At 44.9% G+C, this 27,253-nt stretch overlaps 1 protein-coding gene across 3 annotated transcripts in view; it reads right to left on the bottom strand.

Moving 5' to 3' along the window:
- Positions 1-27,253, bottom strand: part of Prkcb (protein kinase C beta) — a 341,205-nt gene that overhangs the window by 51,197 nt on the left and 262,755 nt on the right. For all 3 annotated transcript variants that reach the window (XM_021166849.3, XM_021166848.3, XM_085841346.1), the window contains 2 exons: positions 14,260-14,433; positions 250-341 (listed from right to left, as the gene is read on the bottom strand). In XM_021166849.3, coding sequence (XP_021022508.1) covers positions 250-341; positions 14,260-14,433 — 266 coding nt within the window. The remainder of the gene's footprint in view (positions 1-249; positions 342-14,259; positions 14,434-27,253) is intronic.

Raw genomic sequence — 27,253 nt, forward strand, 5'->3', positions numbered from 1 at the left:
ATGGAGGGGCAAAAAAAAAATTAGAGATTATGAAACAGTCATTGGTCTAGAGCTATGAGTTCTTAGCTGGCCTTCAGGAACATAAAGAAACATCTCAAAGCCAGCAGAATACAGTTGTCCTTGGCCAAATAATGTTCACAAAGAGGAAGCCTGGGATGTTGGGGGAAAAAAAATCCCTAGTAGGCTAAAACTTAAAGGAAATGACAATCATTTATCCCAAGGAAAGGGCACAAAGAGGGTCTGTCTTACACAGCATGGGGCTCCTTGAAACGGCCAACTTGTTGGATGTGGTACATGAGGTCGCCCCCGTTCACATACTCCATCACAAAGTACAGGCGGTCCTGAGGAAAGAGAGCAAACACCAAAGTCAGCACCCCATACTTTCTCAGGACCCAAACACGGAGCAGGGAGTAGCTGGGACTTATGATGAGAGCTACCAGAACTCCGGAGTGTTCTTTCAGGCAGGGCCCAGCACCCCCTTAAGGGTGACCTCCGAGCCACTGTAAGCATGCAGGCTAGCACAGGTAGAATGAGTTCACTTTTAATTAATAACTACAAATTGAAATTCATTTGTGCTGGAAAATATAATTAACACATGGATCTTACTACTTAATTGATATTATTGCCTAGTTCAGGGTTTGCTGGAACAAAACGTAATAAATATTGGGTATATGATTTTACAGTAATAGGTATTTGTGGGAGCCTGTCTTCAGGTTGCCTCTCCAGTGATTTCACCTCCTAATGTGCATGCTGTCCTGAACTATCTTCCCTCAATGACTGGGCTAATTTGTGTAACCAATAGGATGCATGACTTTGGGGTAAAGTCACAAAAGACCTTATGGCTTCCATTGTGCACCTTCTTGGATTATGTCTTCTATGGCAGCCGTGATGTGCAGACACTCAGCCAGCACTATGCAGAGACCTACTGACAAGGACTCAAAGCTTCTATCCATCCACAGCCAGCACCGACGTCCTAGTCATATTACCGAATCACTTTCCTCGTCTAAACCTTCAGAGGACTGAAGTGGTCACCACTGGCCACTTGACTGTCACTTCTTTTGAGACCAGAAATTAGACTTTTAAGGAGATGTGCTAGCCTAAACCCCTGACAGAAGCTGTAAAGTGATAAATGTTTACTGTTGCTTTAAGCCACAGAGTTTTGAGGTGACAGACAACTAACCTGGTGGCTCCCAAAATCCATCAATTAGCAGAGTTTCTAAAGGAACAGCCTAGGAAGACAATGCTGTACTTTGGGCTTGGAATATCTCCCCAGATATTCACATCTGGAAGGCTTGAGCCCTGACTGTGGTAGTTAACTTTCTTGACACTGTGGCTAAAAACCTAAGATTGCAACTTAAGGGGAGGACAAGTCTATTTTGGCCAGAGCTCTTAGGACTCAATCACTTCCCACAGGGCCATCAGCTGGGAGCCAAGGCCCCAGTATATAACCCCATGAGAACACATCATATTCAAACCAAAACCATTCAGCAGCGTCCAGAGGTGGGACTTGAGGAAGTGACTGGGTCATGAGGATTCTGGACTCATTAATGGGTTAACTCTTATGAGTTCATAACTTACTAAGCTACTGGGAGACTTTAGGAAACTTTAGGAGACAGTAGCTACTGGAGGAAGTAGGTCACTGGTAGATGATCTTAAAGGGGGTATTTTGTCCCTAGCCTCCCACCCTTCCTCTCTGCTCTATCACAGCATCCCACCATTGTGTTCCTCCTCAATGGGAGTAATGGTGGAGAGGCCCACCATAGACTGAAACCCATGAAGCCATGAGCCAATTGACCTTTCTTCTCTTTAAATTGGTTCTCTCAGACATTTTGTTATAGCAAATGTTGGCGTGCGCACAGGCATAATTCAGGAATTTTCATTGCAAATCCAGAAGATTGCCCCAAATCCCTCAAGACTGAAATTTAAAAGCAAGGGGAGAGAAAGCATAACCTCTCTATCAGAAGAAATGATGTTCTAAAGGGACACCCATAACTTTCCCTTCAGCTCTCAGACTGTAAAGACAATGGACCCCAAAGAATTAAAATTTCCCCAGAATTCCCATGCTAAGAGGAGACAGAAGAACTGGTGCCAGCCTATCCAGAGGGAGCGTGTCCCTTGCAGGAAGAGATTACGCACAGTCAGACTACCCTGCAGGACAGACCAGAGCTAAGATCATGTGAAGGGCAGGACCATGCCTTGACCAGGACAGCTTCATCATTCATATGTCTCTCCCTCTATCTAAAACCAAGCCACACCATAACCCCCAAGGCAGACTCATAGTTTGCTTTTTTCCAAAGCAGCCATATTGAATAATCTAATCTCCCTTCTCGGACTGCTTTATGTAGCCTTGAGGATCATGTTTTTATACATAAAAACAAGAACCCAAAACAAGGACATATGCAGAAGTGAAGCAACTGGGGCCTGGAAAAAAAATGTATCTCAACCTAGGGGACTTTGTACATGTTTCTCAAGGCATGCTGTGAGCTCTTTCAGGTCAGGGGCTGGGTAAGCCTGTTCCTAGCACTTGAGCAACACAAGAGGTGCCCAGAGAGTGAGAGAACACATGCTTAGACGCAAAAGAGACTTTATTTAGGAGTGCAGCTCTGGCTCTTAATAGCTGGGCATGTTTGACGTGTTGATATCTGGGTTTCCTCATTTGAACAGTGGAGGGAATCAGATCCAGGGTGCTGTCCGTAAGGCTAATGAGGCAGAAGGTATCATGGTCCTGGAGAGATGCCTACCTGAGACTTGGCATCTTTCCTTCTGTCAAAGGGTTTTGCTAAATGAATGAGCAACACCCCCCCCCCCCCCGCCTCCCCTTAGCTCTGCCTGGGTTAGAGCGTTCCTTTAGTCTGCGTTCTTTTAGCTTACCATGGCAGGGCTTGCACTATTTGCAGGAAACTAAAATCCCCCTCATGTTCTCAGCCTAAAAAAAAATGTTTCCTCTAAATTATCCCACCCAATCTAAGTCAGGTCTGCTTATTATGTTCTCCTGTAAAACCGTGGATGACCCTCTGATGGCATCATAGTTTGTAATTACATAGTCAACCCGATGGCAGTCTATCTCAGCTGTTTATCCATTTGTTCTTTAAATAAAGAACTATTTACAGAGCCTTACTAGGTACCAGGTTACAGGTGCAGGAGAAATCAGTGAACAAAGTCAACAAAACTCCGGGGCATCTATGTTTCAACTCAGCGGAGACACACTGCTAAAGATAATACTAGCGGTTACAAAGTGTCAAAAGGTAGCCGGTGCTATGTAAAAGATCCAGGTTAAAGAGACGGGTGCGGGTGAATGAGACAGGGAAGAAGGCTGCCAACTGCAGGAAAATGGTCCGGATAAATCACTGAGGAGACACTTGAGCAAACCCACGCAGAGTAGGCATGGATCTGGTAGAGGAAAGAGCCCAGCAAAGGCCATGGGCAGAGTTTACCTACTATACCTTAGGGTGCACCAGGTACCGGTGATTGTGTCAAACAGAGAAGAAAGGAGACAGGGTGAGAGAAGAGACCGGAGACGACTGACTCAGATCAAGTGAGGGGATCTGTACATGGGAAAATGCAAAGATTTGGGGGCTTCATTTCTAGAGACGGATCTAGTACTTACTGAATGTCTTCCATCTCTGGCCAAAACAATCGATCAATGTAAATTAATGAGCAAATAGATAAACGACACAGGAATCCTTGGGTACCAGACACACCATCCTGAGTTCAAAGGTTGGAAAACATATGATGTCCCAGAGTTTCTCTGGGGATAGGCCTCAAGATCACTCTATGTCCCTGGGCCTGTGTCCTCTGGGTATGGTGAGGACAGTAGAGCCAACCATCTCTAACAGAGTGGCTCCTGTCAGACACACAGAGCTGAGTGCTGTGACGATGTCCCGGATGAGGGGCATCACTCGGCTTCTCAAGCCAGGCCAGTGCTGTATCTCACTCTAATAGGTCACCATGTGAACTTGGTGGGTCATAGCCATTTTTTAAAGAGAAAATGTAAGCAAGAATTAGAATGGAATGGTACTTAAGAATGGAACAGAAAGGGTCGGAGCCCATGTCCATAGCCCTGAGTATGTTTTTGTAAACTGTGGGTTGGATTATTTAACGTGTTGGCAATGCTGAGCTGTGATGTAAAAGTCGGCTTTACGTGTAAAGCTGCAAAGCCTACTGGGAAGGCTAGAGCGGAAACTGCAGGGCAGAGACCCCAGAGTCATAATGAACACAGTGTTGGAATGCCACTCTGCCACTTACTGGCTATGCTACTGCCATGCGATTATTTAACCTCTCTGATCTCCAGTTTTCTCTTCACTTATACAGTGGCTACTCCTCACCTATGGCATGTACATACTGCCTAAGAGAATTCTGGCCATAGAACAAATGTTTAATCCATCATTTAAAGAAAAAAAAACATTCCTTCCAGTGCATAGGCATTTATATTACTTTATATAAAAGGTAACACGTGTGGTCAAGTGTGAATTTTAATAGTTGTAACACAGACAATAATGACACGAAGCCACCATCACCAAACACTTGATGTTTACCTGAGTTAAAGGACCTGGCGAAGCATCGCTCAGTTGCTAAGTGGCAGAGCCAGGATTTGAACCGAGAAGGATCAGTTCTAGGGTCAACACTTGCAGCTTCTCACTATGCTGCCCCCAGTGAGTACAAGCAGCGGGGAAGGTTCTGGGAAGGATATATGGATACATCCTTCCTTCCATCGAAGCCTCTAGCCCATCAGCACTCTCTTCCCTGCATCCAGCTGGAGCTGCAGGTTTACAGTAAGCAGCGCAAGTCAACCAATTATATATATATATTAAATTCTTTCTTTCTCAAATCAATACTACTTCCTCTTTCTAACAACCTAATGAGAGGCGGAGAGGGAAATGGGGTGGTGGAATATGCAGTTAGCACAAAGGTCGCACCAAAGCTGGTGGCACAAAGCAGACAGTACACCAGAGCCCAACGACACTCAGCCCCTGGTTCTTGGTGGTGGTGGTGGGGGGTGATAGAAAACAAGCCCAAAATAGCATCTGTCTTTGCTGCACACTGAAGAGAACCAAAACACTCGCTTTTAAAAATTATTTTTAAAACAGCAGATGGCATTGGCCACAGAGGGAGAAGTAAGGAGAGATTTTACTTGCTTCATTTCTGGCTGGATTAGCTTAACTTGCTAATCTCCCTCTCCCCAGACCCGATAGTCAGAATCCCAGTACCATGACGGCCCCATTCAGACTGAAGCTTTATTGTTTCCACTGCTAACTACGTGGGAGAACCTTGACACCAGCCATCTCTGGACCCTACCTGGCTAGCTTTGGCCAGTGTCTTGGTTATGAAAAGCTATGACTGGTATCTTGCTGTCCTTTAGCCTCTGGACACCTAATAATGCCAACGCTGTGTCAGATGCCTCTCCACTGTCAGCCACGCTGCCGGGAGGGACCCACAGTGCCAGTGTGAGGGACTGCCAGACACCTTTCCAAATGGCACTGTTTCTCAAAGAAGGGTAGCGGATAGTTCTAGGTAATCATAGGTGTACATGTCTAACTTCTTATAATTTGTGTTTGTGGAGTTTGAAAATACAGTCAAATATAGGAAGCTTCTTACATCATGGGTGTTATTGCTAAAGAGGAAGAGTAAGGCACACAGAGTCATATATGATAGGAAGCCATGGGTGAGACCAGCTCATGTCTGAAGATGATGAAGGAGAAGAGGAAACTTCAGCTCCCCCTGGGTGAATCCAAGCTCTCCAGTAAGCTTTCTCCTCTCAAAAATACACTTATTTAAAATTAGTCCCAGGGTAGGGTGGTACCCGGGGGGGGCATCCTCTCCTCTGAGGAGAAGGGGAGGGAGAAGGGGCCAGGGATTTGCAAGGACAGGACTGGGAGAAGGGAGATAGGACATTGTGATTGGGGTGTCAAGTGAAAATGAACTATGGAAAGAAATATTATTAAATGTAAACGGCTTTTCAAAGATCTATCCTCCCTCAATTAAAAAAAATTAGTCTTAGAAATTCAGTTTATGGGGTTTTTGTCATTGCTGTCATTTGGTTGGCTATTCGACTTGCTTTTTGCTTATTCGTTTGGTTGGTTGGTTTTTGTCCTTTGTTTTTTTTTCTGACTATGGTGAGACAGGCCTGTCATGAAGCAGGTGAGCAGCTGAGGCAGAAAGACTATAAGACCATCTCATACTATATAGCAAGACTAAAATAAGTACGTAAGTTGAAATTCACTTTAAAAACTGAAACATAATTGCTTAAATATGTTAAATCTTCATAACTGGAAAGTCACTGTCCTTGTAAAAACTATAAACTCAGTCTGGACTCTGCTATTTCCATTCTATATCCAATTTGACTTTGGTGCATCAATATTTTAAAGAATTTATTTTATATATAAAAAACAAACACCATTTGTCCATATCACAAAGTTCATATCCTGCAGTAGCCAGGAATGACAAAGTTTGGAAAGTCCCACTGGGGGCCAACCAGAGCAAACCTTGAGTAGAGGCAAACTTGAGAGCTTCCTCTGAACATGTGTGTGTGTGTGTGTGTGTGTGTGTGTGTGTGCATGCATGCATATGTGCGTGTATGTGTGTATGTATGTGTGTACGTGTGTATTAGTCATTACAGAGGCCAAAATAATAAAGAGTAAGATACAGAACTTTCCCCTAGAACATCTAAAATCTTGTTAAAATATACATATAACTAATTCAAACCATGCTCAAAATAAATGCAATAGAAGAAATGGCATTAAGAGAGCCAGGAGCAAACCCTGGGACCTCAGTTAACTATAGGACCTCCTCCACAGTCCTGGAATTTGACCTTGTTCCCCATTCTCCTTACAAAACCATTGCCTCAGACGGTCCTTGTTCTCAAACCCGTGGTATTCGATGAGGTTTTACCTGATGGGCTCCCCCATATAAGAATCATAGAAGTATTGATTGAGGATCAGCTGCAAATTGGGTGTGCCCCTCCCCCTCTAGTCACGGCCAAGAGGCTCTCTCTGGACTGACACGTGTTGCCTCCAATTTCTATCTTTCCCCTCTCTCCTGAGCTCCAGCCGGCTCCAGCTGGCTCCAGCCAACTCCAGGACGTTCCTAAGTGGGCGTTCCACTGTCATCTCCAATTAAAAGCACAGAGAGGCAAACTCACCATCTCTCTCTTCAAACTAGCCAGTCTGCTCAGCCTTAAAATGCCTCTTCAAAAGTGCTGCTGCCGTGGCCTGTAAGCTGAAAGGGGCTCCTGTGCATTTTCAATTATTTTCTTCTTCTTCTTCCCCCCCCCCAAATTCCCTCAGTAAATTCAAAAAGCTAAAAACAAAACAAAACAAAACAAAACAAAAAAACTCATGTATACATGTCATGTATAATAGTTGTGCAGAATTTTCTAAATTTGGAATGCGAGTCTAGGGTGTGGTCATATAAAACGATAAGTGCACTGCCTACACACAGTTCATCTGAGCAGAGCACATGGAGACAGGGAACGCAAAAGAGGCAATCCTCCCCCAGCATAGCTGAAATAGAGTGGGACATGATGCCTGTGTGGTGGTGGTGGGATGTCTGCCATTTTCTCTGAGATTATGGTATGTGTGTGTGGTGTATGGACACATGTGTACAGGTACATGGGCCCATGCATGTGTGCAGAGTCTAGAAGATGATGTTGAATGGCCTGCTTTATCACCCTGCCTCATTTCTTTGCGTTAGGGTCTCTCACTGCCCTGAGGCAGGCAGCCCTCAAGCTCCAGAGATCCTCCTGTTTCCTCCCTCACAGCAGGAGGGTTTACAGGTGCGTGAGAGCTGGGTTCTGAACTCAGTTCCCTGTGCACGTGAAGTAAGCACTGTCATCCATTGGACCGTCTCCCTGGGTCCCGTGTCACTTTTAATGAGACCTTGGTGAGGGGATACCAACCATGTGGGCTACTCTCGTACTGTGTTCTAAGATTAATTGTGTTAAGTTGTCTCTGTAGCAATTTTTAATGATTTTTCAAGGCTTGTCCGTGAATTCAGTGTGTCTATAAGTTGCTCCCTTTATCACACACAGCCATCTGCTTCTCTCCAGAGAAGCCGTGAAGTACCGTGAATAAGAGCTCTGGCTTTGGCATCAGCAAGCCCTGGTTCACACCCTAGTTACACGGGATACTTGCTCTGAGACCTCGGGTTGGTTGTTCGCACCCACTGTCTTCCTAAACGGAGTAGATTCCTAGCAGCTTCTCCTCCATATGGGTGCTTTCACATCAGACAGCCATGCCAAGTCTGTGTGCATTCACAGAGCTTCATAGGGGTGAATGTGTGGTCAAGGAGATGTGTCCACACTGAATGTTCCTTTCTCTCATTTTACAGCATGATAATCCCAATCCAACACAAGGACCTCATGCTTTTTCTGTTCTGGCTTCCTCTTGCCCTTTGGGGCAGACACAAAGGTTTTCAAGGACTGGAAGAACCTTGCTTCTTCTGTGGACTTAAAGGATCTTTAATTATCAAATGAATATGCCAATGCTGCCATCAAGAGAATACAAGAGAATAAGAGAATCCAACTATCGCTATCCCTATCTGCCCTAACACTTAATCCAGTTGGCATCTCTGGTTCCTTCCCTACCCAAGATCCTCTAATCATTAGTGCCCAGCAGCCCTGATACCTGCCAAGTTCCCAGGATCCCCTTGGGTACCACATCTCTTTTCTATGAGGCACTTCAGACTGCATCTGTATCCGAATCTCCATGGATTCTACTGGCATCCCCCAGTTAACAGAAGCACCAATTATGCCCTCCCAATAGACACAACACTTTTTTATAAGGTTCCCACTGAGTTAGTGTTACCTAATAAACACTTGGTCGGGCCAGGAAGGAACACCTGACATAACTGAATCAACCAGATTCCCTCTCCTGTGATTATGAAGTGGAACTCAGGAAATTTGCTGGATATGGATTAGAGAAGCCACACCCGCCAAAAGCAGTGACAAACAGAGAAACAATAAGAAAGAAGACAAATCTGCCTTAAATTTACAAATCCTAGTTCCTTCCAAGGTCAAGCACACATGTGCCTTTGTTTCTCCCATAAAGACTTCCTTAGTGTTGGCTGCTTTTTTCTGTTTATGCATGAGGTAGTGTAGTGTGGGAGAGAAGTATTCTACTTCTTACAACCCTGACATCTCTGACCAAGACTCTCCCGAGAACCTTCTTCAGCATTGCCCTAAGGTCCAAGCACCTCCTTAGACATTACTACAAAAACCAGATGTGGCCTGAGTCACCATGGCCCCTTGGACGCTCTGGAGCCTCAATGGTCATGATGCCAGTAGGTGGAAGCTATCCCTGTCCCCATCTCTGCCCTCTTTTGTATTCTGGGTGGATGTTTCTCCCAGCATGCCTTGCAGCTGAGTTATTGCTGGGCCATGGCAGCAAATTTGGGGAGGAAGTAACTTCTGTCCTTCAATGACTCATGAAATCTAATTCTATTTAAAAAAAAAAAAGGTGCATATGTTCAATTGAAAAGAAAACAGTTAAAATAGATGTTTTGCTGAAGAAACTTAACTGCCTGTGCCCACTGGCAGTTGGGAAATTACATGAATGTGCCTGGCTGACAATTGTCCCTGAGAAAAACTGCAAAAAGATGGGAGGAAATGAAATTATTGTGTGCCTGTGCAGCAAGGGGCCCCAGCCCAGCTCCAATCACGGAACCAACTTCTACTCGGTGTTTGTTAGATTCGTTCTACTGCCCCTTTTAATCTCCATGTAATGGGCTCCTTTTACAAGATGATAAAACCCATATTCACAGCTGTTAGTGAATTTCTAGGAGTCCTATGGCCGGTAATCATAGGTCCATATCCGCATGCTTTGGCCTGTGTGTCTCTGGAACAACTCACCAGAAGTCCATTTGCCTGAAATGGGCAACTAACTCTAAAACTTAACTCTCTCCAAAAGCTTTTGCATCTATTTTGCCATCTTGTGGTCAATTTTTTTAAAAATCTAAGAGGCTGAGCAGATGGCTCATATGTTGTTACCTATGAGTGCCCCAGCATTTGCTGTGTAAGCATGAGGGCCCAAGTTCAAATCCCCAGCACCCGTGTAAAAACTTGAGGTGTTTGGGTACATGCACCTGTAATCTCAGTTCTGTAAAGGGAAGAAGATATATTGCAATCACTGGAGCATTCTGGCCCTTGTCTAAAGGTAACAAGGGACAGAGAAGGTCACATAATATCCTCCTCTGGACTGTGTATGTAGCTGCATGCACATGTGTGTCTATAACACACACCCCAATTTTAATTGCCTTGGTAGAGACACTTCTGAAATATTGGAAACTCAAGGAAAAGACAGTTATCTATAAAACCTTCCCTGACTCTAATCAATGTCTTGATTTGGCCATGCCAGCCTTTTCTGTGTACATATGTAGGCTGAACACATTTAGAATACATCAAACAAAATTTAATATTCTATATTTCCACTAACAGGGAAAATGGCACACATACTTTTGAAAGCTTTGAAAATACAGTATAAGGATACTTCTGACAGAGTTTTGTTTTTCTAAACAACTTTTAAAATAAAAAGCTTTGGGACCAGACAGCGGTGGAACATGCCTTTAGTCCCAGCACTCTGGAGACAGAGACAGGTGGATCCCTGTGAGTTTAAGGCCAGCCTGGTCTACAGAGAGCTGGTTCCAGGACAATCAGAGCTACACAAAGAAACCCTGTTTCAATAAACCAAAAACAAGCCAAAACAAAACAAAAGCGTTGTGTCATTTCAAGAATGGCAGAAACCATCAAGGATATTATTGGATGAATTTTACTTTCATATGTTTTGACCACTTTATAGATTAAAAAAAATCTATCAAGGACCTTATATTTTCAAAATTCTACATCTCTAGTTCATGCATGCACGCACACACACACACCTATCAAGTTTGCAGTATGCTATAATAGTTTTGTTGTTCCTTTAAAGAGAGCTGATTCATAAAGGAATTCTGGGTCACAAAATACAACATGACAATCCGCTCAGGCTAAGCTGGCCCTCTGGCTGCTCCTTAGACACAGGGAGCGTGTTCCTGCCTGGGGCCTTCACACGGACTCTTCCTGCTCCCTACCACTGTTTTGCCCCCAGGTAGCCCTGCCTGTTCTGGTTTCTGCTCAAATGTCAACCTTACCACCAAAGCTTTCCTTGATGATCCCATCAAAACAAGTCATCTCACAATACCAGTCTCCCTGATGCCAGCCCCTCTGCTTTTGTTGCTGTGCCCTTTTTTCCTGTCTCCCTGGTAGAGTGGGAATCCCAAGTGAACAGGGCATTTGATCTCTTGTTCCCTATGCATCCCACATGCTAACACTACAGGGTCTTTTGATCTCCACAGATGCCCCCTCCCAACTCTTGGCTTATATACACATATACAAACAGCCATGCACACATGCATAGAGTTTTAAAAATCAGGCTGAATGTGATGGCACATGCTTTTAATCTCAGTGCTCAGGAGGTAGAGGCAGAAGGATATCTTTAAGTTGAGTCCAGCCTGGTCTGCATAGGCAGTTCCAGGACAGATAAGACTATGTAGGAGAAGACCCTGTCTCAAGAAAAATGGAAAATAAAAAAATCATAATGAAAAATCTTAATGAAAAAATATATAAGTTGTGGTGTTTTATGCAATGAGATGATGCCCAGAGTACAGGTGAGGTGGCTGGGTGTCTACTTGAACCCAGGTAAGGTGGCTAGGTGTCTGCTCCCCTCTCAAACGGCCTCACCAGGCCTTTTCTCTTAGGTATTTCTTCAAGCCTCCCACCCATCACCCCATCCCCAACACAAAACACAGCTCCTGAACATGAACTAACCACTCCATGTTACTGCCAACCAGTGAGAAAATTGTCTGTTGCACTCCTCTACTTTCTGGAGTGGGAAACTTTCTGAAAAGAGTCACAGATACTCTCCCCAGGCAGGACAAGAGTCCACTAACTCTCGAGGTTCTTAGTGTTCCTGGCATGTGACAACTCCTGGAGGAAAATCCAGTGCTTGTGGCTCCAGCCATGTGCACACTGCTCCTGGAATCCATCGTGCCAGAAAAATGAAGCACAGATGGGGGAGGCCACTTGCCATCAAAGGAATAACCTCAAATCCACTCCACATGGCTATTCTCAAAGCAATTCATTACTAATAAAGATGCTATCCTTTAATGAATATTAGTCATAAATGGCTCATTCTTCTCCATTTCGACACACACAGCTAAGATTGCAAAATGCTGTTCCAAGTTCGCCACTGGCTTGTTTACCAGACAGTCATGAGCTGCTACTCTTGAGTGAGTTTGGGAACCAGCCATGAAAAGGAGGAAGGGGGAGTCTCAAAGGTTACATCCTAACTCTGTTAACATGTGGACCCCTTCTGAACTGAATTCCCCAGGTAATGTTAAAGATACTTGGCTTCCTTTGTTGCTGGCCTTTGCCTGTGCCCATGCAATATAAACGGTCATTTACTTACAATTTTCTTTACAGCAACTCTCCCTTCCCCTTAAAGGTTTACTTTAAAAGCCAAGCTTTAGTCCCCCTCAGAGCACAACTGTGAACTAATTCACTATCCAGAAGCGTAAACAAAGGGAAGAATTGGAGTATCGATTCTGTCCTTTCCTGTATGAGTCAGATCATCGGAAAGCAAGCAAGGAGAATGCTTTGTAAAAAGCATCCTAGCTAGCAAATGCAAATCCCATCTTAAATCTCCAGTGAGATAATGGACTTAGTGCTGAGAGTATCAGTCTGGGCCAGCATCACCAAGATCCTTACGCATTTCCTGAAAGAATACACCTGGAATCTAGGGGCACCTGCCATCTTGCTGAAGGATATATGCTGAGTCTGACCAAGCCTCTAGACCTAGCTGTCAATTTCCAGAAAATGCAAGGGAGAGAGAAGCAGGTAGAGATGCTGTGAGAGTGTGGTAAGCAGATCCCAGGCTGAAAACACTACAGACCAAACTGCCCAGAATGCACAGCAGATCCAAGAACAGATAAAAGAAAGTGACGAAATGGCTTTGATGCAGACTACAACAGCATCCAATCCATCTCATGTAGAGGGTGAGATGTAAAGTCCGTGTGCAGGTTGAAAGGCAAAGGGTCTAGAAGAACCCTACAGAGTCCATCTTTGGAAGCCATGGCCATTGGCCTTAGAACTATGTCTTCAGGGATGAACTCTTTTTTTTTTTTTTAGAATTAAAACACATTTTATTTATTTATTATCTATGTATCGATGTATTGATGTATCTATCTATCTATCTTGTGTGTGGTTGTATGTGTGTTGTGTATGTGAGTGTGTGTGTGGTATGTGCATGCATGGGTGGTGTGTGTGTGTGTGCATGTGCATGAGTGTGTGTACATGTATGTGCATGTATGTGTGTGAATATGTGTGTTTATGTGTGGTGTGTGTGTGAGTGTATGTGTAAGCATGTGCGTGTGTGTGTCATGTGGTGTGCGTGTGTGCATATAGGTATGGTGTGTGTGTATGCACACGTGTGCACATGATAATGCATATATGGCTTTAGGAGGACATCTTGTGGGAACCTGTCTTCTCCTTCACAGCTTGAGCCTGGGCACTGAACTCAGGTTGTCAGTCTCGGATCAAGCTTCTTTACCTGCCGAGACTCCGTTATGGCTCCTGGGTTGCTTGATAACAGGAAGGAACCTTTCCTTAATTTACACTTGTGCTGGGGTTCTTCTCCTGGGAATGGAGGTCAACATCTGACAGGAACGGGGACTGGTCAGAAGGCACTGAAGTGACATCTTAACTCTTGCAGGGGCAGCAGCAGAGAGTGCGTGAATGTTCCCTCTCATCCTGGCGGTCACGTTCTGAAACCACTAGCCCTTCCCTACAACCCTTTGCCCAGCCTCAGATGCTTTCTCAGAGCAGTGCTCTCAAGAAATCCTCCTCTGGGAAGGCCCCTAGCAAAGGCCCCAGGCAACCTGCAGAGATGTCCGCATGCTCCTCCAAAGGGCTAGGAGGGCTGACTGCTCCTATCCGGACTATAAAAATAAAAAATAATAAATAAATAAATAAAAAAAGATTTGCTGAGACCCTGTCCCTAAGTCACCCCTTAATGCTTGAAAAGACTTGGATTGTCTGGATATAAAACGATTTGCCTGAGTTGGGACAGCATCTGCCCCAGGGGACTGTGTACAGTGGCAAGACTTCTGTGGGCCCAGCATCCTTTAGTTTCCACAAGGCAGACAGCCCAGGTGTCTCCTCAGGATGGCAACTGTGACTGGCCCAAACCCGTGGCAACCCTGGAAGTGGCTACCCAGAGTGCTGGACCCCGTTACCATGGTCTGGAAGCAGGAATGAAGCTGAGTCAGGAAGGGGGGCTTCCCAGGCAGGGCCAGCACCCGTTTCTCCACCATGGTGCACTCCACATCGTCATCTTGGATCACCACATCCTTCTTCAGGATCTTCACAGCATAGAGCTCATCTGTACCCTTCCGCTCGGAGAGCATGACCTGGGAAAGACAGCAAGCACATCAGCTCAGTTAGAAGAGGCCTAGAGGACAGCCCTGGGTACCCGGAGTTCATGCAAACCACTCCCAGCTTTGGACAGACATGCTGTGTTAACCCAGAGACAAGAAGTAACACTTCGCAACCACCTCACACTTTGAATAGTTAAGTCCTATCAATAGAAGAAGGAAAGGTGAGGCTGTGTTGAACTCTTTGACACATCCATCAATAGCAACAGCAGCCCACGTGGCTAGAATGATGATCACCCCCATGGAATCAAATTTCACTGTCTTAACTTGAAATCTTCCCAAAGATCAGACGTGTGGTTAATAATCAGTAAAGACTAACAACACAGGAATGGATGCAGGTTTGGTAACACTGAGTTCGAGACACTCTCTTCTTTATTGCTTCAGTGTGTTCTGCTCGGTAAGAGCCTGCTGGGAATGAAGCAAGAATCAAGCAGCCATGCTCCCTGACCCTGAACTTCGGGTGGAGAAGTGAGCAGACAACTATAGGACTAATCAATGCACGGCTTTAACAGCCTCACCCGCTGTCCTGGGTCGTCTTCCTACAAGCTGTGGCCATAAGCCGGGTCAGCAAACCAATGGCTTATGGACACAGTGTTATTTTCTTTAGGGTAGTACTATCTTCGTTCTTGACCCTGTCAGAAGAACTATGCCTTGCACGTGCTATTTTCAAGGAGGCTCTTGGGAAGCACAGGCCTGGATCAGATTCCAAGGAGACCTAGCCCTTCTGGGAAGGCTTCCCTGAAGACAGAGAGATCTGACTGGCATATTTGCTAAAGATACTATGTTATCTGTTTTTGTAAGCAACACTTCTCAGCACCATATTTTTGAGTGCTTTTCAATGTATCGAGCAACTATTGGTTTTTCCTTTGTTATCTCTTACTTACTTTGCATACGATTCTAGGAAGTAGACACTGCCGTGCATCTTATAAGAAACTGGGACATAGAAGGGTATGTAGCTTGCCCAAGTACAACTCGGAGTAAGGGCAGGATTTTAATTCAGGTTTACATGATTAAATAAAGTTCCTGTCACCATCCACATCACCATGTATATTGTGTGCAGGTACTGGAGTGCCATGGCATACATGTGGAGGTCAGACGACTCTCACTGCAGTGAGCCTTTTCTCTGCCTCTGACTCCCACAGAGCTGTCCCTCTCAGTGGCTGTTATCTGTGTCGCACTGACTCCGCCCTCAGAATAGCTGCTGGCTTAGGTGGCAATCGAGCTACAGAGTCAGGATGTGTCTTTGGTGCACCCTCTACCCTCTCCATCCTCTCTCTAAATGGTACCCAAGTTCCTTAGCCTTTGCCAAGGTAGGGACAATGACCAAAGGGAACCAATGTCCTGAGGCAGAGAATGAGATGGAGGTGGGGTTTTCTGCTCTCTGATTGCCAAGAAAGCTGGAGAGAAGAACACAGGGAACAGCAAGGTGATCCTGATTGGGTACAAGGGAGCAGAAGGACAAGAGACGGGAGGAGAGCCTGCTAAAAGAGAGGCTAAAATGTCCCATCACATCCAGACAAAGCTTCATTCACAGTCCAGGGCCCCCTGTCTGTCCTTAGTGGAGAAACCAGAAGTGATGGCATCTAGGACTAGGGGACAGCGACACCACTGAGCCACCTCTCCTGTGCTTGTGTCCCTTTCCCACATTTTTTTTCTTAATACCTAAACTGACACTTGCTAACTGTTTTTAAGAATCTAGTCACTGCCAGGCACATCCCAGACACTTAGTTAATGCTTCCACGGGAGACAAAGACAGTGAAAGTCAAAATGCAAATCATTAGCCATAGAACTAGCAATGGCGAGGGCCACATTTCCCCCGTGTTCCTGAAGTGGAAATAAATCTCTTATTAATTGCATTGAGCAGGTCCTGGAGCTTCCAGAAACTTTAATACCAGTGCGGAGGGAGGGTGTGGGTTGTTTGCCCAGCTGTCCCTGCGTCTCCAGGGTGAGGATTCCACCCAGATTGGAAGGATGTGTTGAAGTAACGTTCTTATCAAATTCCAAGCCACATCTGTTACCCAAGAATCTTCAGGGAGAGATGTGATAAATAGCAGAACTCCAGCGACAGCAAATAAAATAGAGAAAAGCAGCCCCAGGGCTCCCTGGTGGGAAGGAAGCTTGCCTGGTGAACTTTGCTGCCAGAACCCAGTGGTGAGGTGTGCCCAGCATCTTGGCCTCTGGCCACAGAGTGGATAGTGCTCAGCAATGGTGAGTGTGTGGTTGTGAGAGTTAGAATGCCTGGTATACATCCAAGGGAGGCCATAAAGTAACTGTGTGACATTAGAACATTCACTTGGCTTTTCTGAGCCTTGATTTTCTAATCTGTCAAATGGGTGTGCCAAAAAATGCTTCAGCTGGTGTCAGGGGAACCCACTCAGACAGGGCATATAAAATGCAATTTAACTAGCACTGATGACCACTTAACACAGTCCAGCACAGACAAGAACAAAGAATGAGGTGGCTTCAAACAACAGAAACATAGCCTTTCAGAGTTCTGGAGGCCAGAAGTCCAAAGTCAAGATGCTGGCAGGGTCAGCTGCTATTGAAAACTAAGAAAGAATCTATTCTGTGTCTCTCTCCCAGATTCTGGCAGCTGCCAGCTAGCCTTAGTACTCTTGGCTTGTAGATACACAGATCTCTCCAACTTCCACCCATTTCTTCACAGTGTGTCCTTCCCTGTTGTCCTGTGTTTGTGTCCCAATGTTCTTACAAGGACACATTACATTAGGGCCCACTCTAATCCAGAGTGACCCCATCTTAACGCAATGCCATCCACAGAAATCTTCTGTCTGAGGAAGGTCACCTCCACATAGACCAGGGCTAGAATTTGAGGTTGCCTTTTTTGGGGGGTGGGGGTGTTTGTTGTTGTTGTTAGGATGGTGAGAGGAAGGGCAGTGGGTGGAATTTTAAACGTCTGTCATGTTTCCTGAGAAAAGCTTGGGGGATAGTTATCCCTTGAACCAGGCTCCTGTGGTTGACTTTCACTAGCTCTGCTCCCAGTCTCTTTACCCCTGAGCTCCCCACTCTCCTAACACTCCACACAGCCAAATGATGTCTGGAAAGCTCAGGTCGGCTCAAATACAGAGATCACAGTTTTGGTCAGGTTTACAGGCCACGGTACTCTAGATTCCTACCTCTAGGGATCTGCCTGTGTCTGCCTAGCTTCACTCCCCAGTGCTGAGACTGTAGATGCATGCTGCTATGCCTGGCTTTTCAGTAGGTTCTGGGGACTAGAACTCGGGTCCTCAGGCTTGTGCTGCAGGAACCACTCTACCCATGGAGCTCTCTCCCTATTCCCCTCGTGGAGCTTTTCACAGCAAGCACTAAACTGATTGTCTGCCGAATCTTTTCTCTCTGTGAGGTCAGACAGTTTGCTGTCGCTCAGACTCCTAACACCCAGCACATAGTCAACAGTGAACCAATATTTGTTCACTAATTGAGGTAACAGATCTGAGCGAGGAAAAGCAGCTACAACGCCCTAGATCTAGGTCACCTGCTCAGGGCTTCAAGTGCTCAGAACTTGGAATTGCTTGAAGTATGTAGATGACTTCACTCAACCCATATTTCCCAAAGAACTTGAGAGACTATTCAAGATTATATAACATAAGCAAGTGAATTGTATGGCCCATACACATACCTCAACACAGATGGTTATAAATGATTAGACACTACGTAGCCAACACCTATGTCTGCGTGTTTCCATATGAGTGCGTGTATAAAGTATATATTCTCAATACATTATTTTGCCTTCCTTTTCTTCTCCCTCTCCCTTCTTCACCTCCTGTTCACCTTTCTTCTCTCTCTTCCCTCTCTCTCTCTCTCCTAGAAGCCAATACTTCCAGCAATACACAAAATGTAATAACATTGGCATTGTCTATAGGGAAACAGATTTGGTTTTCAAGCAGAAAAGCATGCTCTTCCTGGAGCTTGGGTCTGAAGACAATTCCTTCCTTCCTTCCTTGCACAGAGCTTAGTATATGCAGAGGTACAGTGAATGGTGTCCTTGCTATCATCCCCACAGTGGGTCAGAGGCACAGGAACAATGCATGCAGCAGCATCAGAGGCCGAGAGCTAGCCATGCTGGCTGTATCATGTCAACTTGACACAAGCTAGGGTTATCCGAGGGAAACGGGACCCCAATTTTAAAATTTCCCTCATGATTGCCTTTATTGATGATTGATATGGGAGGGCTGAACCCATCATCAGTGGAGCTGCCCCTGGGGTGGTGGTCTTGAGTGGTATAAGAGAGCAATCAAGCTGTGGAGAGCAAGCTGGTCAGCAGCATTCCTCCCTAGTCTCTGCATCTGTCCCTGCCTCCAGGTTTCTGCTTTTGAGTTTCTCTCCTGACTCCCCTCGGTGGTAGAGTGTGACCTGAGAACTGTAAGCCAAAATAAACCCTTCCCTCCCCAAGTTGCTGTTAGTCCTGGTGTTTTATCACAGCAAGAGAACCTCTAAGACACTACCAAGCAGAGATGGAGAAAGGTTTCGACCTGATGACTTTTGCTGGTACAGAAGCATCTAAAATGAACAAAAAAGATGCTGGGAGTCAGGGTCCCCAAATTCAATTGAGCACAAATAGTGTCAGTAAAGTGTTTGAGCAGCGGCAGTCAGATGAGAGGGGAGATGAGTCAAGAGTCAGGTTGAAGTTCCTGTGCCTACGGTGTAGACCCCACAGGGTCCTGGGCCTACAGTGTAGACCCCACAGGGAAGCTGTGACACTTGTGCCCCATGTCCCCTACCCCAAGTCCACTAAGTGACAGACTTATGGCAAGGTTAGGAGCAAGAACGGGACATCATCTTAGGACTGTTCTCTGGACTGTTCTCTTGTGTCCGCAGAACACTCTGGAGAGGAGCACCTGGCTGCTGAGAGGTTAGTGTGAAAATCGTGACTGCCTTCTCCTTTGATTGAGCCTGGCACAGAACCAAAGGACCCAATCTTGGGAGCTTGTGAAAGTATTTTAATGTTTTCAACACCACAAGAGGAGAAACTCTGAGGTGTGGTGTTGAGGCAAATATTCTAACATGCAATGTTAATGTATTTGTTTTATGCCAATGCAATCATAAGATTCAAATTTTAGCTCTTTTTCCATGGAAAGAGGAAAAATATGCGTATGCCACTATGAACCTCTGGTAGCCATTTTGAGAATGCTATTTCAGAATGAGGAGCGCTGCAGCTGCAACCCTGGTATTCAGCCTTTGCACTGCTGGCTTGCAAGAGCGACTGAGTCTTCGTGCTACACATCAGAATTCTCTGCAGGGCTTTTCAGAGCTGACAGTTGGGCCACATTCCAGACCAATTAAATCATATCCTTCTAAATATTTGGGTGCTTCCTGTGAGAGGCCTGTGGTGGGGAAAATGACAGGGAGGTGAGCTGGCTAAGTCCATCAGGATGTGGATAAAGGTCAGGATCTTAAATGTGGGCCAAACACTGGCCAGTTGCTCTCCCAAGGACACTCAGTCACTCGGGGACAGGATTTTGAGAAAAATCTAGATGCATCCTGGTTCCAGGATGAAGGCTAACATCAGCATCCTTGTCTCTGCAACATGGTAGGCATCTTAATGATCTCTGTAACAAAAGAATTGAATTACAGTGCTAGTGGAATTTGAGGATCCAGAAGTTTCTATCTAACAAGAACTGAAAAAAAAAATCACACAGGTACAAGTTTAAGGTCCCGAGTTGTATATTCCAATTCTTTCTTTGATAAGTGTTTTTCTCTGTATTGTTGGGAAAGTTAGTTCAATTTCTTTGTCTCTGTTTCATCATCTAATAGAGAAAAATAATAATATATTTTTCCTGGCGAGGTTATACTGAAACCAAATGACATAACACAAGTAAAGACCTATATTTTGCACCAAGCAAGCTATGGTTATTAAAGCAAAGAAACAAAAAGAGAATACAAATTCCTTTCCTGTATATAAAAGATTCTTTCCCACATTCTCCATATATGTGAGAAAGGCAGAACATGAATTGAAAAGGTAGAATTACTATTGTTGTAAAATATGCTCCAGGAGATCTTGCACAAGACCCAGTATAAAAGGCATGGCCACTAAGAGAAACCTATTTCCCCTCTAGGGAATCATAAAAGGGTCTTCTAGAATGTGTGCGCTTAGTCAGTAGCCAACAGAGCTTTCCTGTGGAATTGGTCTGCAAATCATCTACTAATGTCTAAAATTCTCGTGGAGAGCAAGAAACTATATCCCTTAATGTCCAGGCCTCTCAAATACATGCTGTCAGCCATGTAGACTTATCAAAATCCTCCTTTAGCCTAGATCTTCAGACTAATGACAAAGAGAGAGGCTTAAACAACCTCATCCTTTGTGGTGGTCAGCTTTGTCAATGTGACGCAAAATAGAACCACCTGGTTAAATGATATGGTAAGACACAGTTCAGAGTGGGCGGCACCATTCCCTAGGCAGGAGGACCTGAACTCTCTAAGAGTAGGAAAATTCAGCTGGGCTCAAGCAAGCAAGTGACCAAGCAAGCACACAGGCATGCATGCATTGTTCCTCTCTCTTCCAGACTGTGGGTATTATGTGAACAACTTCCCCAAGCTCTCACTGCTGACTTTCCTGCAGTGATGGATGGTAACTTGGAATTGTAAGCTAAAATGAGCCTCTTCTCCCCTGAATTGCTTTTTGTTAATCTATTTTGTCACAGCAACAGAAATGAAACTAGAACACCCTTTATAACCAAAGACTTGGGGTAGAAGGAAAAACTTATGCCAGCTGGGATTCTCTTTCAACATGTTATCTGTGGGGATAAGACACTGACAGAAACCAAAGACTCGCAGAGCCATGGTGATGATTCAGTGACGTATAGTTTGTGAAGAGTGTCATGGAAAGTACAAACTCAGGGTGACAATGACTTTATCATACTTATATGAATTCTTAATTTATGAGGCCCTCCCATTCTCGGCTTCACTCAGTGTGAAGACATCTGAGATGCTCTACACTACCTTGAGGTCCTCCAATTCTGACCCATCAAGGCTTATTCCTTTGGCTGAGATATGGATTGAATTTTCTAAGTATATGTGCACCCTGATGTCTTCAAATTATATCTGATACAGTGACTGCTCGAGTTTAATATGAAGTCATATGGCTCACGGATCTGAGTGTGTTTGCCTCAGTCAGCAGGAAGGAAGTTAGCAGTCTAGAAATGATTTAGGCCCTTTAATAGCTTGTTTGGAGAAGGTAACCAAACTGGCTTGGCTTGCTAAAGCATATCTCAAAGAAAAACTGGAAAGTAGAATAATGAGGAAATGCTGTGCACTGGAAGTAGGTGCAGACCTGGGTGGGACTGAATTATTTCTTCCATGCAGTTTTCAAGTCTGCTCAACAAAGAACTGATAGTCGCTGTGCATGGTAAGGTAGGGGACATAAACCAGCCATTCTGTGATTCTTATGCAAGGCTTCTGCAAGTCTCTTAGCTGAGCATGGTGGTGAACACCTGTAATCCCAGTACTCGTGAGGCTGAAGCAGGACGAGTTCCACAAATTAAAGGTCAGCCTGAGCCACAAAATGAGACCCTGTCTTAAAGCAGATAAAATTTCTTTATAAAATAAAAATAAATATAAATCTCTTTAATAAAGCATGGGTCTGTGACGGAAATGAGCTGGTTTTCATGCCAGGGGTCAGGGTAGCAGGTGCATCCAGAATTCAACATTTTTATTTCTTTATTACTTTTATTGAGTGTGCAATATTTTATGTGTGTGCAGATACACATGAACATGTAGTGGAGGCCAGGGGACTGTCTGGGGAGTTAATTCGCAAGAACTGTCCGTTTTCATTAGTTGGTTTTAGAAGAACACACATCATCCTTATTTGGTATGCTTTGTCCATGTGAGGAAGCATGCAAGGGCTGTGGCACACTGTGTGAGCTCCTCTGGAGGCGACACGGTGACTGTCAGTATCACCACAGGGTCATCTCTGCAGAAAGTCCAGCTGATGTTTTCTGTGAGGTGCTTGCTTTCTATATATTTTTTTAAACTTTGTTTTGCTTTATTTTTAAGACACAGTCACTCTCTATCTCCAGTCCTGGCCAGCCTCAAACTTGTGATCCTTCTGCCTCAGTCTCCAGAATGCTGGAATTATAGACAAAGTCTCACCACGTAGCCCTTGCTGGTCTGAAACTCAATGTGTGGTCAGGATGACCTTAAAATAAATCGTAGAGATCTGCTTGCCTCTGCCTCCTGAATGCTGGAATTAAAGGGCATACTGGCACCTTTTTGTTTTTTGAGACAGGATTTCTTACTGGTCTAGCTCACCAGGGATCCATCTGTCCCTACTTCCCATCTCTCAGATTACAAGTGTACTTCCCCAGACCTAGATTTTTGCCTGATTGCTAGACATGGAACTCACGTATTTGAGTTTACAAGGCAAGCACTTTTAGCAACTGCTATCTGTGTAGCCTCTAAACCTTTTTAAAGGATGCTGTGATGTCATGCTTTAGGTTTGAATCTAGTTGAATTTTTACCCTCTAGACAGACAAAGCTAGAAAATGTGAAGGAAGTTTAGAACTGAGGTCCTTGCTGCCTGGCCATATCTGGCTCCTGCAAATTCACTAAACAAAGGCCACTGTAGAATGGGAGAGACAGCTTCCACTGACGGTAAGAAAAAGAGAATGAACAAGGAGACTTAAACCCAAGACTGTTGCCTGTGTTCCTCATGAGGATGCTTGATTGGGTCTATTATGAAAGGCTTTACTGAGTTACAGTAGAAATATATAGAAGTATTATCTCTACCCTCGAGGCTACATCACCTCTCATTACTGACATTATTAGGAATGCACGGGTCGGTAATAGTTACTGAAGGTTTCTTTTGAGCTAAAAATAAACGTTAGTTAACTTGGAAGACCTTACACTAAGGGAAACACGCCAGACACAGAAGGACAAAAACTACAGCCTCTTACAGGGAGTCTAAACATCCTCAAACTACAAAGGAGCTGAGAGTGGTTCTTTGGCGAATGGGGGTAGGGGGAGGGTACAGGCAGTGGGGGGATGGGGAGACGCTTATGGCTTCAGTTATGAGGTTTGAGAGATTTAATGTATGCCACATACAAAGTCCTGGAATGTGTTCTTGAAATTTGCTAAGAGAAGCCTTAAGTGTTCTTGTAAGAAAGAAAGAAAAAGAAGGAAACAGAAAGGACTGAGAGTAAAGATGCCTAATAAATAAATAAATAAACTTTGCAACATGTCTGGCTTAGTTATTTCTTTGAGTTGTATGTTAAGCCTGACAAAAGCTAGCCGGTTAAAATAGAAGCAGGTTTAATTTTACCATTTCATAGATGGTTCTCAGGAAAACAAGCCAGTAATTGATGCCTTTTACCAAAAGACAATGAGACGAAACCCTTAAGGGTCTGTCATTCATTTAAACAATTAGGTGGCACAAAGAAAGCCTGTCTCTTTATAATCAGATCTGCCTTGTTAGCCTAAGACGGCTTTGTTGTTGACATGACAGACCACTGCTGCTGGAGCCTGCAGCTTCTCTGGGACAGGAGTGGATCACACTGAGTACCATGGATGCTGTGAGGGTCACTGGGTTTCACTCCACTCCCTCTGCTGCATGACTGCAAGTCTCTCACTGCTGGAGCCCCTGTATATGCATCTCTAAACTGGAGATAACGATAACCCTACCTCACTAGACCATGCTGCAAATTAAATGAGCAACACCAGAAATACTCACATGCACCCCCCAGGGCTCAGAAGTAGAGGACAGATTTCTGCAACAGGGCTTTGTGTGGTCAGTACACAATGCACAGCACAACACTGGGGGGAGATAGATAAGGTGAAGCAAGCCATGCCTCCTCTAACCCTATGTATCATCCTCATTTGAATATCTCAAGTATCTCCTCTGGGTATTAGATGGTTGCAGACCTCTGGTTTCTGCTATCATGATTTTTGTAGAAAAAGTTAAAGATGTATTGTGAGCTTAGAACATCGCTGTGAATCTCTGATGTTGTATGAAGGGATGCATGTATGGCAGGAGAGGAAATATGGAAGCTCCAAAGTTGGACTTGAGAGTCCAATTTTCTTATTTCTCACCCCCCCCCACCTTTGTGGTGTTAAGCATCAAACCCATCACTCTTGGCATGCCCGTGCAATTGCCTAACTACACAGCTACAATCCTAGCCCTTGAGTTTTGTGAGTTTTGTGGACTTGAACTTGTGATCTCTTGATATCTGGCTTTTCAGACATGTACCACCATGCCTAGATCATTAAACCTTGTGCAGAGTTTTTGATCGTGAGCCCCGAGGCCCTTCAGCAATGTGGCCTGATTTAATACTGTGGTATTGTCCCTTAAAGAATCAGGCAGCGTGTAAAAGAATATATAGGCCAAAAGGAAAGTCTTCCTTTGATCTGTGGGCCAGAGAGGTTAGTCATTCCTACTCTCTTGTTAGAGCCCTTGTCTACACCAAATACGCCCGCTCTCGGAAAGCATGACCTTATCATTCTTCCTGTATGGCTGTCTCTTCTTCTTGGGCACAGGAGACGGGATCATTAGATTCTCTTTTCTGGCATTTTAGAGTTCCAGAATAGTCTAGGTTTGGGATTTCCACCCAGAAAAGTCTGAAAGAGGCAGTACTGATGCACAGTCAGGGTGGAGGACAGTACTGGACGGAGAGTGACGGGTGAGTTCCCTTGAGGCAGAGACATAGTTGCTGGGCTCTTGTCAAGAACCCATCTTGCCCTGCCTTTGGGCATCTCAGGATGCACAGCTATGGAACACATCTCTCCTTTCCTCCACTTCCTTTACTCTCCTCTCCCGACTATCTACCTGCAACAGATGAAGCATTAGAAACCTGAAGTTCCTGATAATTTCCCTCAATGTAATTAATTTTGTTGAGGAAAAAAAAAAGGACCTTATTCTGTTTTGCAATTCACTATCTTCAGAGGACTGAAGGAAGCGTCAAGTCAGTCTGTCAAGCAGAGACCTGGGAAATCGGGGGGGGGGGGAAGTGATTTAGAAAGATGAGCCTGCAAGAATTGCACTGCAGTCAGAATTGCATATGGAAGCTTGGGAGCTGAGGGAAAAGACACCATAATTGGGACAGAACTACAGAGCCAGCAGGAAGCCAAGATCAGACAGCAAAGGCTCCCTGGAAGAGGATTAGGAGGACAGGTAGCAGGGACTCTCAGCTCTCTGTGAGCCATATGATAAAGCAGTTTAGCATATGGTAGAGGAAGATAGCAAAGAGGGGGAAGAAAGGGGAGCACTTTTGTCTGCAGGGTTATATAAGCACGTCTAATGTACATACGCATGTGTGTGTGTGTGGATACATGCCACTAATGAGATTAAAATTAGGCTCGACTCCCACAGCTGGGGCTCAAAGACTTTAGGAGAGAAGGTCTTTATTATTGCTCGGAACTAATGCCCCTTTAATCTCCTCAGGACACTTTCTCCTGACAGAATTCAGAGCTGCACCTGCCACAAGATGCTGCCTCTGGACTGTTCCCCTGTGTCCACAGAGCACTCTAGAGGAGTGCCTGGCTGCTGAGAGGCTAGTGTGAAAATCGGGACTGCCTTCTTTGACTGTGCCTTGCACAGGACCCATCTTGGGAGCTTGTGAAAGTATTTTAGTGTTTTTAAAACCACAGGGGGAGAAACTCTGGGATGTGGGGTTGAGGTAAATATTCTAGTATGCAATGTTAATGTATTTGTCTTTATACCAATGCAATCATAAGATTCAAGTTTTAGTTCTTTTCTGTGGAAAGAGGAAGAATATGTTTATGCCGCTATGAACCTCTGGTAGCCATTTTGGAAATGTTATCTCAAAATGAGGAGTGCTGCAGCTGCCTGCGGTCCTGGTACTCAGGAGGCTGAGACAGGAGGAATCTAAGTTTTAAGGTAGCCTGGAGTATACAGTTCCAGGGTAGCCTGGACTACATGGAGGGACTCTGTGCCGAGGAGGAAGAGGAGGAGGAAGAAGGGAAGGAGGAAGAGGAAGGAAGGGGGAAGTTTAGGGAGATGTATGTACCCCAAAACAGAGAACACTGTTACAAGAAGCAGCTGGAATCATTAAACCAGATTGCAAGTCCTGATTCACCTCCTCCAAGCCACAAACAGCTTTCCAAGATCACATCTTGGCAAAGTCGCCCAGCCTTCTTTACTTATAATTCCCACACAGATACAAGAGAGTTATCATAAACAACTAACTTGCAGAATTGCATTGCCAATTAATACCACATAGAGCATGGCAGTCCATAGCACAATCCTTCCATGGCAATTAGTATCTGTTCAAAGAACATGAGAGATGATAAGGGAGTGTGAATGGAATGGAGGTGGGAGGGGCGGGGCAGAGGTGGGCGGGGCCAGTAGTGAAGAACGAATGGGAGTCAAGACTGCAGAAGAATCAACTGAGCATAGGTGCTCCTGCTAGAGATACCTCTGAGATCTGGAGGGTCTCACAGTTCTGAAGCCTGCAAGAGGAGAGGGCACAGGAGAAATGGCAAGCTCATGGGAACTCTAAGAATCCCACTGATGCCCACTCGTTCATGGACGAGTAGGTGATCGGGGGACAGGTGGGGTGACCTCCCAACACTGAGGTCAGCAGTTCACAGTGAAAGGAAGGGAAGAAAACTGGCACTTAGGGGGAAGTGAGAAAGCAAGTGGAGAAATTGTTAACCTACTCAAACACATGGGCGCCCAAGACCCTGAGACAAGCCAGAATGTGCGGGTTCAGAATCAAGCCATTATGAGCCCCAAATCAAGGCTGGGGGCACAGCACAATAGTAGGACACTTGCCTAACATGTTCAAGGCCCTAAGTTCCATCCTGTCTTAGAGTTTCTGTTGCTGTG

The sequence above is a fragment of the Mus caroli genome, unplaced genomic scaffold (genome assembly GCF_978045245.1).
Source record: "Mus caroli unplaced genomic scaffold, Mus_caroli_1 scaffold_8, whole genome shotgun sequence".
Lineage (NCBI taxonomy): Eukaryota > Metazoa > Chordata > Mammalia > Rodentia > Muridae > Mus > Mus caroli.